Genomic DNA, 12,500 nt, shown 5'->3' with positions numbered 1-12,500 from the left:
TACTGATGTTTTTTCTTTTTTCACATCATTCTCAAGGCTCAATGATTCCTTCCTCTCATTCCTAATGGTAGTATCACTTGTAGCAAGTAAGTATTATTAAGCAAAAAAAAAAAAAAACCAACACAAAGCCAAAAAAGCAAACCAAAACATGTATCAGAGTTCTGAAGTCTTTCTTTGTAGTTTTCCTTTGCATTATTGTGGTTGCCATGTAAATTGTTCTCCTGATTCTGCTTATTTCATTCTGTAACTTTGTGTCTTAAAACTTTTAACATTAAGTAACCTCCCTGTCATCTTTCCCCTTCCACTACCAGTAGAAGAGTTAGATGACAGAGAAAAATGCTTGTTTATAGGGATTACATTTATATTTGCAGGTTTTTAAAGTTGAGACTATTTTTTCTTTTACTATAGGATTTTTTTGAAAAGGAAATACTTGGGTTTGTTTCCCTTTTTAAACTGCATTTTTGGAAGCTTGATTTGTGGCATTTTAGATTTAAAAAAAGAGAAATCATTTCTTTTGGCCTCAAACAGAATTTGAACATCTATGTATTCTTTCTTCCATTGAAATCTTACTCCAATGGCTTACTGTGGGACGAAAGGCTCTTCAAGGTCTACCATCCTGAAAAGTCTTTGAGTACTTAGTAACCTGGTAGTGGCTTTCAGGTCTGTTGTCTAAGAATCACCTGAGCTAAGGTCGGAGAAGATTACCATTAGTGGTAATGAATTTTTTGGGTCACAACAGCTCATGAATACAAGTTTCTAAATTATAGTGGTATTTTGAGCTTTGACAGCGGAGAGAGTACCTATAATGATAAAGTCATTGACTCTTTATTTCTTTTTACTTGTGTAATTTGTTGTTGTCACTAGCCACTGATCCTATCTCTCCATTCCACCAAGGAACCCTTCTTGTAACAAATATAGTCAAATAAACCAATCAACATATTGGCTGTGACTGAAAATAATATACTTCATTTTGTACTGCTGGTCTGTCCCTTGTCTCTTGAGAGGCAATAGGCATGCCTCATTGTCAGTCTTCTGAAGTGATTGCTGGTCCTTCTATTGGTTAGAGTTCTGAAGTCTTTTAGTGTTGTTGTTTTTTAAAAAATTATAATCCTTGAAGTATTAAAGTAGATAATTTTTATTAAACTGTTTTTGACATTTTTCTTCTAACAGTGCACTTTCCCAAACACTGGTGCTCGTATTATGATGTTCATTGGTGGTCCAGCTACTCAGGGACCTGGAATGGTAGTTGGGGATGAGCTAAAGACACCTATAAGATCCTGGCATGACATTGAAAAAGACAATGCCAAATATGTTAAAAAAGGAACTAAAGTAAGTTTTGGTTTTTATTAATTTTACTTAATGGAAACATTTTATGACTTTTTCCCCCCAAATTTGACACACAGTTTTATATTTGAATTTGGATAGATTTGGGTTGATTTAGGAGGCATATCAGGAAAAAAAAAAGGTTAAGTAAATCAGCAATCTAAATTAATTAGAATTTGCTGATTTTTCTTTTTTTCTGAAACTAGAGTGCTTAGACTTGACAAGATCAGAAACATTTGTGTTGTAACTTCCTCTAAAACAATCAAATGAATGTATCTTACATGGAGAGAAGATTGGCCTTAGACTGTTATTTAAAGATATACTACCTATTTCCAGCAGAAGTAGATCTCGCTTGAAAAGTTCAGCAGAACATGAAATAATGTCATAAAGAGTTGGATAGTAATAATAATAGTTAACATTTATATAGTGCTTATTAAGTGCCAAGCACTGTGCTAAGTATTTTACAATTATTATCTCATTTGATCCTTACAGCAGCCCTGGAAGGTAGGTTCTGTTATTATCCTCATTAGAGGTTGAGTGATTTGCTTAGAGAATCACACAACTAGAAAGTTTCTGAGGCCAAATCTGAACTCAGGTCTTCTTGACAGCAGGCCCAGAACTGTATACACTGTGCCACTGAGCTTACAGAAGATACAGTGTAGAAGATCTTTAATCAGGTCCCGAGTTCAGCTTTCTTTTTTTTTAAATAACACTCAGCTAATCTATACTCTCCAAGGGGATAATGGATTTGCTTTAGTTCAGCTTAATTTTAATGTTTGGTGTGAGAAGACAGGATCACTTGTCATATGGTACTGAATATTCTTGTTGAAGTACAGAATGTATGACTCTGGGGTCTCTTAAAATTCAGATGCTGTGATTCTGTGTTTTTGTAACTTAGATGTAATCTCTTGTTTTGGATTTTTGAGATTAGAAAATTTAACAAGCCTATTGGATTGTTGTGGTATCCTGATTGAAAAAAGTGTCTTTTTGTTTTTCTCAATTTGACAAACACAAACATGAACTTTTCTACATACAGAGAACAGGAAAAAGGATTGCTTATCAAACCAAGTTGGTATTTTTTAAAAAGTTTAATAAATTCAGCTCATTAGTTCCAAAGCTGTCCAACTTGTCTGCCTCTCTCTGAACTTCCTTCTCTTCTATGTACATTTAAAAAATACTTCAGTGGGAGGGGGCAGAGTCAAGATGGCGGAGTAGAAGCAGGATCTCCGCTGGGCTCCGGCTTCCACCTTTCCCAATCCATGTAAAAGGGGACTTTAAACAAACTTTGGAGCTTCAGAACCCGCAAAATAACACAGAGAAGCTAACCTCCCACTGAGGACAGCCTGGCAGGCCGGCAGGAATCGGCCAGCACAGCGCTCTGGGAACTGAGCCCAGCCCCACTCTGAGGCTTTAGCCCCAGGGCCGGCCTGACCAGCCTCCGGCCTGAGGCACTCCAGATCAGCAGCAACTGTGGCTGTTTCCAGATTTGTCAACACATAGATGCGAAGGACAAAGTGAGAGGTCAGTGCAGTCTGGACTTTGGGACCCAGTAAGTAGGAGTGTGTGGCTTTTGCCCCCCAGGGCGAGAAGCCGCTGAGATGCCAGCACAGCCAGCCAACGCCACATGGCAGCTTCAGCTCCTGGCCTACAGAGTGTAGGGGGACCAAGCACCAGTCTGAGGGGTAATCGCTTCTGCTTTAACCTTCTTGGATCTGGATTGCAGTCTAGGGTGGAGGTCCTGGGGTGTGTGTCCAGCGTGCCAGAGTGTGTGGAGACCTCAGAGAGGGCACCCATCTAATACCTCCGGCAGCTGAGAAAACCCCAGCATTTGGGACGAAAGCTCCCCTGTCTGGTGGCAGAGTCCTACTGTGGGAAAAAGCCCAGGAGTCAAGTGACTGAGGGGCGACATGACCAGGCAAAGGAAGCAAAGCAGACAGAAGATTACAACATTATACTCCTATTTTGGGGACAAGAAGGAGCAAAGCATGGAACAGGAGGAAGACAGTGAAGTCAGAACTCTTGCACCAAAAGCTTTGAAGGAAAATACGAGCTGGTTACAGGCCATAGAGGACCTTAAGAAGCAGATAAGAGAAATGGAGGAAAAACTGGGAAGAGAAATGAGAATGATGAAAGAAAATTACAAAATCAGAGTCAACAGCCTAACTGAGGAAAATCATACCTTAAAAAATAGACTAACTCAAATGGCAAAAGAGGCTCAAAAAGTCAATGAGGAGAAGAAAGCCTTAAAAAGCCGAATTTGCCAGATGGAAAAAGAATCTCAAAAGCTCACTGAGGAGACTCATTGCTTCAGAATTAGATTGGAGCAAATGGAAGCTAATGACTTCATGAGAAATCAAGATGCTGTTAAACATATCCAAACAAATGAAAGAATAGAATACAAGGTGAAATATCCCATGGGAAAAACCACTGACCTGGAAAATAGATCCAGGAAAGATCATTTAAAAATTATTGGACTACCTGAAAGCCATGATCAAACTAAGAACCTAGAAATCATCCTCCAGGAAGTTCTCAAAGAAAACTGCCCTGATGTTTTAGAAGCAGGGGACAAAATAGAGGTTGAAAGAATCCACCAATAACCTCCTGAAAAAGATCCCAAAAAGAAAACTCCTAGGAATAATATAGCCAGGTTCCGGAATTCCCAGATTAAGGAGAGAATATTGCAAGCAGCCAGGAAGAAACAATTTGAATATTGTGGAAACAAAATCAGGATAACCCAGGATCTGGCAGCTTCTACACTGAGGGATCGAAGGGCTTGGAATATGATATTCCAGAGGTCCAAGGAGCTAGGGTTAAAACCCAAGAGTCACCTACTCATCAAAACTGAGTATCATGTTTCAGGGGAAAATATAGTCATTCAGTAGAAGAGGACTTTGAAGCATTCTTGCTGAAAAAAACCAGAGTTGAATAGAAAATTTGACATTCAGATACAAGAAGCAAGAGAAGAATGAGAAGGTAAACAGGGAAAAGAAATCATAAGGAACTTATCAAAGTTGAACTATTAACATTTCTACATGGAAAAACAATAATTGTAACTTATGAAACTTTTCTCAGTAGTTGAAGGGAATAGAAATATATATATGTCTATATATGAGGTTATATGGGCATATGAATACATATGTGAATGTATGTATATATGTTTACAGGTATACATAGATAGAGGGCACAGGACCAATTTAGCAGGAAGGGATGATACTTAAAAGGTGAAATTAAGAGGTGAGAGAGGAATATGAGAGGAGATGGGGAGAGACAGATTGGGGTAAACTATCTCATAAAGAAGAGGCAAGGGAAAATGATTACAATGGAGGGGAAGAATAGGAAGGCAAAAGGGAATGGGTCAACCTTATTCCCATTTAATTTGGCTTGAGGAGGGAATGAAATACACACTAAATAGGGTATCTCACACTCCAGGAGAGTAGGGGGGGAAGGAGATGAGAGGTGGGATGATGGAAGGGAGGGCTGGCTGGTGGGGAGGGAAGTTGGGAGCATCCACTTTTGAAAAGGGATGGGATCAAAGTAGAGAATAGACCAAGTGGAAGGTGGGATAGGAGGGAGGGAAATATAGTCAGTCTTTTACAATATACCTACTATGTTATTGTTTTGCATTAGACACACATGTACAAGCTATATTGAACTGCTTATCTTTCCAGTAAGGGTGGGTGACAAGGGAGGAAGGGAATGAATCTGGAATTCAAAGTTTTAAAATCAAATACTCAAATATATATATATATGTATATATATTTATACATATATACTATTACTAATACTGTTTTACATGTAATTGGGGAATAAGATATACAGGCACTGGGCATAGAGATCCACTGGAAAAGCCTAAAGGGATATGGGAGAAAATATGGGAGGAGCAGACTGGAGGAGGGTATATCCTGTGGGACTGCTATTTTGGGGCGGTGGGTAGGGGAAAACGGGGAGAAAAGTTGTAACTCAAAATCTGGTGGAAATGAATGATGTAAATCCGAAGTTAATAAAGCATTTGGAAAAAAAAATACTTGGGTGATACTCTTTTCTTCTTTCTTTTTTTGGGGAGGTGGGCATTACTGTCATTCACCCTTCCCTCCCTCAAATTGAAAAAACACAGAAGTAAAACTTCTTACAACAAATAAGCATGCTCAAACAAAATAGATTCAAACTGGAAATGTTTGACAATGAATTGTCTCGTTCTTCACATCATGTCCTTTACTACTTCTTTGTCAGAAGGTGGGTAGCATGCTTTAACGTTGGTCCTGTAGTGTCTTGGCTGGCTGTTGTATTGATCAGAGTTCTTAAGTCTTTGAAATTTATTTTTCTTTACAATGTTGTAAATTATGTAAATTGTTATTCTGGTTCTCCTAGCTTTGCTGTATATTAGTTTGTAGCAACCCCCCAGTTTCCCTCAATTCATCACTTTAGTCACTTCTTAGGGCATAGCAAGTTTTTATTATGTTCAGGTATTATGATCTTTTTATCTATTCTCTAATGGATATGCATCCTCTTCATTTCAGGTTCCTTGCTACAATAAAAAAATTCCATTAGCATCATTTTTGTATATATGGGTTCTTTCCATCTTTCTTTGATCTTTTTGGGGTATATCTGATAATGCTATAATTGAGTCAGAAGGTATGTATAGTTTAGTTACTTTTTGGATATAGCATCAAATTGTTTTCCAGATTGCCCAGGCTAGTTTTTAGCTCCATCAACAATAAAGACATCAGTATATCTGCTTTCCTGTACCCCTCCAACAAGATCATTTTTCCTTTTCATCATCTTTGCTAATCTTCTGGGATTGAAATGAAATCTTGCAATTGTTTTAGTTTGAATTTCTCTTATTAATGATTTGGACCATTTCACGAGATTGTTGATAGCTTTGATTCTTCCCTTGAGAAACAACTGTATCTCTTCATTGACTATTTTAATAATCCATCCATCCATCCATCTATCTATGTATCTGTTTGTCTCTGTCTCTGCCCACCTGTCTCTTGGGTATCTGGGTATCCTGCATCAGAGAAATTTGCTACAAATATTTTCTCCCATTTTACTATTTCCTTTCTAATTTTAACTACATAATTTTCATTTGTGTAAACACTTTTCCAATTTTACGAATTTGAAATTGTCTTTTATATGCTGTGATCCATTCTATCAATTGTCTTGTCAAAAAATCTTCCTGTCTTAATAACTGAGAAAGATATATCCTTCCCTGCTTCTTTGATGTGTTTGTGGTATGACTTTTTATATCTAGATCCTGTACCAGTTTGGAGTTTATTGTGCTGTTCTGCTGAGACATTGGTCTTACCCTAATTCCTGCCATGTGACTTTCAAGTTTTCCTAGTAGTTTTTATTGAATAGTGAGTCTTTATACCAGTGGTTAGGAGCCTTAGGGTTTATTTGAGTCCTGTACTGCTGTGTTCATTGGCTTTTATATGTTGTATATTACTATTATGCTAATAGTTTTGATGATTACTGTCTTGTAGAATAGTTATGGATCTCCTCCTGCTAAGCTTTCTTCCCTCCCCCTTTTTTTCATTGTTTTCTTTGAGATTCTTGACCTTTTTCCCTACTTTTTTTTCTCTAACTCTATAAAGTGACCCTTTTTGAAGTTTCACTCTTATGATATTGAATACATAAGTTACTTTAAGTGTATTATTTTATTCTTTTAGTACATACCAGTCATGAACATCTATCTCTTCAATTATTGAGTTTCTCTTTATTTCTCTAAAAAGTGTTTTAAAGCTGTATTCATATAATAATTCCTGTGTATCTTGGTAGGTGGACTCCCAAATATTTTGTATATTCTATATCTCCTTTGAATGGAATTTCTTTTTCTATCTCTTCCTGCTGAGTTTTGCTGGCATAAAGGTTTAGAAACACTGTAAATAAGGAAGCAAACAGGGATCTATTAAGTGCCCACTATATGCCAGATACTGTGCTAAGCACTTTACACCCATTCTCTCATTTTATTTTTTCAACAACCCTGGGAGGTTGGTATTATTATTATTTCCATTTTACAGATGAAGAAACTGAGGCAGATAAAAATTAAGTGATTTGCTCAGGGGATCACACAGCTAGTAAGTATCTGATACTATATTTGAACTCAGGTCTGCCTGACTCTAGTCCTTGTGTTCTCTCTGCTGTGTCATCTAGCAATCCCCCAAAGTCTTGGCATGCAACATCTTTGTAGTCATTTTGTTGATAAAATTATTTACTTTTTCCTTGCTTTGTTATTTATTCAACTAATTCTTTAGGATTAAGTAGTTTCTATTGAAGTTAGAATCCTTTCTACAGAAGCTCTTTATTGATTATAGTTTTTATTATGTCATGGTCAGTAAAGGTTGTGCTTGATGTGTCTGAGGGTTGGGGGTTTGGGGTTTTTTTGGCATTTGTTTCTGAGGTTTTCTGTTCCATAGCACATGGTCAGTTTTTGTAATGGTCTTATACCCTGCTGAGAAGTATCTGTTTTTCTTTCTGTTCCAGTGTAGTAATTGCCAGAAATTTATCATATCTAGTTTTTTAACTTATTCAAAATTATACTCTGGTTCTTTTTTTTTTCCTTAAATGTTCATAGTTCCAAAGGAAGCACTTTGAGGTCCCCAAGTATTGTAGTTTTACTATTTTCATCTGTAATTTTGTTAACTTTTTTAGTATTTATAGGCTTTGTCATTTGCTGCATATATATTAAGTATTGATGTAACCTCATTATCTGTTGACAATATTTTTCTGCTTCTCTTTTAACCACGTCTGTTTTTACTGTTGCCCTATATGACATTATGATTGCTGCCCTTGCTTCTTGGAATTCTCCTGAAGCATAATAAATCGTACTGCAGTTCCTCATTCTGTCTGAATCTTGGTGTTTCAGATAGGTTTCTTGTAAGCAACATATTGTTGGATCTGCTTTTTAGTTTGTTCTGTTTTATGGTTGAGTTCATCCCAGTAATGTTAGTAGTTATGTTTGGTACCTATTGTGGGATCTTAGAGTGCATGGCAGGGAGTAAGAATATAAGATAAGAAGATGAATAACAAGGCTGGTAGGAGAGAGTAGGTCAGGTGAGGAAGGTCTTTGAATGTGTCATGTATGTTAAGTTCACAGTAATACAGCACAGGAAAGCTAACTTTTATAATCTTTCAGCAAGAAGAAGAGCAACATAAGAATTGAGGAGGTGGCAGAGGAGGGTATGCCACTGAAGAACACTCCTGTGGAAAGAAGATATTCTGCACTGGAAAATGGGGACCTCACAGTGGGTCTTGTTTGGCCAGGATTTGATGCAGGGAGATTGCTTCCTTAGAGAGTTTTTTGTATCTCCATGAGTGATATCTTGGCAGTGGAGAAGGGAAATCAAAGTTTTTGGGATCAGCTGGCATACAGAAGTGGGGGGGGGAGAAGGAGGGCATAGATCTATGTAGAAGAGTACATGGCAGTTGGGAAAATGATCATGGTGAGGGCATTAGAATCAGGGACATAGGGGAATGTGTACTATGAGACAATGCCTTTTTGGGGGGGGGGAAGGGAAGGGAAGGCAGATGGGGTTAAGTGACTTGCCCAAGGTCACACAGCTAGTATCTGAGGCCAGATTTGAACTCAGGTCCTCTTGACTCCAGGGCCAATGCTCTATTCACTGCATTGCCCCAGAGGCAATGCATCTTTTCATTACTTCTCACATGAATTGATATTTCTAAGGGTGAGGCACAACAGAATAAAGGGGCAAAGGGTAAGATCTACAAAGATAATAGCATTGTTTGGAAGAGGGAACTCACACTTGGTATTTTAGAACCTTAAATTCCATGAGGAACACAAAGAGGCATAAATAAGAATGCAGATGATGATTCAGAAAATAAAATGAAAGTTTAGAATAGACAAAAAGGGAAGAAAATCAATGAAGAGAACAAAATAATTAAGTTCTTATTATAAAAAGAAAAAACCTAACAAACAAAAGTAGTTGAAAGGGAAGAGATAAAGATAAATTTTGAATTAACCACTTGAGAAGGAAAAAAGGGGAAAAAAGGAAAAGAATAGATAATTAAATAAAAGAAAGAAATAACAAGAAATCAATACGTTAAAGAAAATTCCAAAACTTAGGGAAAGCCTTGATAAATGTAGGGAGGGTAAGGAGGTGGAAAAGGTAGGTTGAAGGTAGAAGGGCAGAAAGATTGAAAATCTGGATGCCTTAAAGTGTGGGTACATGGTACTGACTTAAAAATGGGAGAAAAACAACAAAAGATCCCTAATTTAGAAAAAATAAACCTATTAGAGACCAGTGCAAGATTTCCAACCCCTCTGAGTCTGAAGGTCAGAGTGTTTTCTTTTACCTTGGACAGAGTACTCTGGGTTTCTTAGGGTACTGTGTCTACTCATTCTGTACTACTGATGGGGTGGTGGGACCTGGACCCCCAAAAATCCTAAGACCACGTCTCTGAAAGTAACCTAATCCCGATCCCCCTTTGTGAGAAAATTTTCCCTTGTTGCAGGCCTGACTGTTTAATTCCCTTATTAGAACAGACTTGGGCTGCCTGGCCCAAGGATTTTTGTCCCTTCCTGGTCCAAGGACTCTTCCTCCCACCAGATCCCCAAGGTCCATCCGTGCCTCTGACAACTCCCTCAATGTCTGGTATACTCCCTATACTTTCCCATTGTCTGAGTGTATAAATTTGTTCCAGGTGACTCTGCCTTGACATTATCAGAGTCTAAGCACCGTTAACCAGCACTCCAAAACCTCTTCACTACCAGACTCTTGAGCACAGAGCGCTGCAGGTGTCCAGACGGACAGGACCCTGGAGGGTCCAGTCCAGCAGACTTTTGGCTTATTTACATAAGTTCTTGTTGGCTTCCCTGCTGGAGAGACTCTGCAGGTTCTGTCTTTCTGTTCAGTATTTGGCTGGATGAAGGTGTTCACTTGGGATTTTTTGATTATTATTTGATCTGTTGCTATTTTTAAATCATTTTCTTCTTTGATTTTTCACATAGCCATTTTAACCAGAAGACCTGATACCCAAATTTAAATAACATTTAGAGTTCTCAGGGCTGACAATCTAGGAGATCATTGGTATCTAGGAATCTAGGAAAACTTTGGCATTAGACTTCTTAGACTTCTTGCTTCTAAATTCGATGATTATTTTAACTGAAAGGAGAGGGAATAGTTTTTCTAGTGTTGTCATGACAGAATGTATAGAGAAAAATTAATTTTTAATTTTGTATTTTAAAATAATGTCCATAATAATGTGTATATGTTTGTATATTATTGTATGTTTATTATATGATTATGTAAGTAGAAATAAGAAGTTCAAAATCTTTAGACCTTTTGTATTTGACACTAGTCTGTATTAATGTTACTAATACAAGATTTTAAATTCATCAAATCCTTTAGCGTGCTTAGCTCTTGTATTTCTATAACTTAAAATAATGACATTTTTCTTTACCTTTTGACATATTTGAAAGTACTAAACGCATAAAAAATTCTTTTCTCATTCCCCTAGTATCAGATACTAGCTGGGAGATGAGCCCTTTTAAAAAAGAGTAGAAGGATGGGAAGCTCTTTTTACCTGCAGAACTTCGTCAGTTTCATTTGCTTCTGACCATGCTTCAGTCTGAGCTTGTTTCTCTTGCCTGTACCTCTCTAGAACCTGACCTGTGCCAATTTTTCTTCCTTGGAACTTTTCTCGTTTTTGACAGCTTTTGATAACTATTTTGCCTCTCCTCGAATTTCCTGATTTTTAGAATATCCAGTTATCCTCGTTTCTTCTTTGCTACAGGTAGACTAGACTAATTATCATGCAGATACAGTCTTAGTTGCTTTCTGCTGTGACTTATAATACCAGCTCTTTTGCTTCTGTTTGCTGTTCAGTTGTGTCTGACTCTTAAGTGACCCATTTGCCATTTCCTTCTTCACTTCATTTTACATGTGAGGAAATTGAGGCAAATAGGGTTAAGTGATTTGTCCAGGGTCACACAGCTAGCAAATGTCTGAGACTGGATTTGAACTTAACAAATATATGGCCACTGTGAATATGCAGATTTATTTCCAGGGTTGAATTGCAAAATATAACAAGCTCTCTTCCTCAAAGATGAAACCAAGATATTTATTCAGATAACAGAAAGCCAGTTCTACCGTGGTAACAAAGAAGTTTATACACAACCACCAATCCAGGGAGCGCCACCATCCCCAAATTCCTTCCTCTCTCACTTGTGCTAGCTGCCCTGCCTTGCTCTCTTCCTGTTCCACCCATTCAGCAAGCTCCTTCCACCATGGGCTCCATGTGACTCAAGTTGTAGGCTGGGCCAGAGCTCAAAGCAGGTCACATGGACCTGTTAAAGGGCAGGGAAAATTCTTCAAATTCCCTTAACCAAGGTGAGTCTCCCTGACTCCAGGCCTGGTATTCTATCCTCTGTGCTACTTAGCTACTTTCCTTTAGACCTGTGTCAATCCTTGGGTTCTCTCCAGTTATGATTTGGAATCTTTAAGCCAAAAGGGATCTCATAGATCTGGTTCAGGCTCATTTTATGGATGAGGAAACAAGCAGAGCTGGGACTAGAATTCAATTAGTTTATTCAAAACTTTTTTGACATTACTATTCCAGATGGAAAGCTCTGTGAAGAGTAAATCGGAGTTACAGAAATTATCATATAATTTTATAAGACATTTATGGAGGCAAAAACTATATTAAATGCAAAACAAATCCATGACAGCCTACCTGAATTTTCATAGAATCATAAATTTAAAGCTAGGAAGGACTTTAGAGGCCATCTAATCCAGCCTACTCATTTTACATATTGGAAAACTAGGGCCCAGAGAAATTGTGATTTGTTCAAGGTCACATAGGTACTAAGTGACAGACATATTTTGTGAACCTAGGTCCTCTCACTCCAAATCCAGTGCTTTTAACCATGTCACTATCCACATTTTGACCTATGAATATAGTACATACATTTTGCATATAAGCGTAAAATGTATACATTGTTTTGATTTAATTTTAAAAAATTTTTGTCTTTAGCATTTTGAAGCATTGGCTAATCGAGCTGCTACAACTGGTCATGTTATTGATATTTATGCATGTGCATTGGATCAGACTGGTCTTTTGGAGATGAAATGCTGTCCTAACCTCACTGGGTAAGTATCTAGAATCTGAGACCCCCTATAGGGTCTTGAAATACAGAAGTAAGCTCAAAGAACAAGTTG

At 37.6% G+C, this 12,500-nt stretch overlaps 3 protein-coding genes across 6 annotated transcripts in view; 1 reads left to right on the top strand and 2 right to left on the bottom strand.

Annotated features, from left to right (window-relative positions):
* The window catches only part of GEMIN2 (gem nuclear organelle associated protein 2), a 404,714-nt gene that overhangs the window by 71,493 nt on the left and 320,721 nt on the right, over positions 1-12,500 (bottom strand). The gene's annotated exons all lie outside the window — the stretch shown is intronic.
* Positions 1-12,500, bottom strand: part of MIA2 (MIA SH3 domain ER export factor 2) — a 481,197-nt gene that overhangs the window by 275,991 nt on the left and 192,706 nt on the right. The window lies entirely within an intron of this gene.
* SEC23A (SEC23 homolog A, COPII coat complex component) overlaps positions 1-12,500 on the top strand; it is a 67,806-nt gene that overhangs the window by 23,485 nt on the left and 31,821 nt on the right. Inside the window, exons 8-9 of the mRNA XM_069082291.1 lie at positions 1,171-1,329; positions 12,316-12,431. Coding sequence (XP_068938392.1) covers positions 1,171-1,329; positions 12,316-12,431 — 275 coding nt within the window. The remainder of the gene's footprint in view (positions 1-1,170; positions 1,330-12,315; positions 12,432-12,500) is intronic.

Source organism: Petaurus breviceps, unplaced genomic scaffold, assembly GCF_028583685.1.
Source record: "Petaurus breviceps papuanus isolate PSGF00001 unplaced genomic scaffold, PetGlider_PUasm1.0 164, whole genome shotgun sequence".
Taxonomy (NCBI): domain Eukaryota; kingdom Metazoa; phylum Chordata; class Mammalia; order Diprotodontia; family Petauridae; genus Petaurus; species Petaurus breviceps.
The sequence above is the reverse complement of the archived record's forward strand: the minus strand, read 5'-3'. Positions and strand labels throughout refer to the sequence as shown.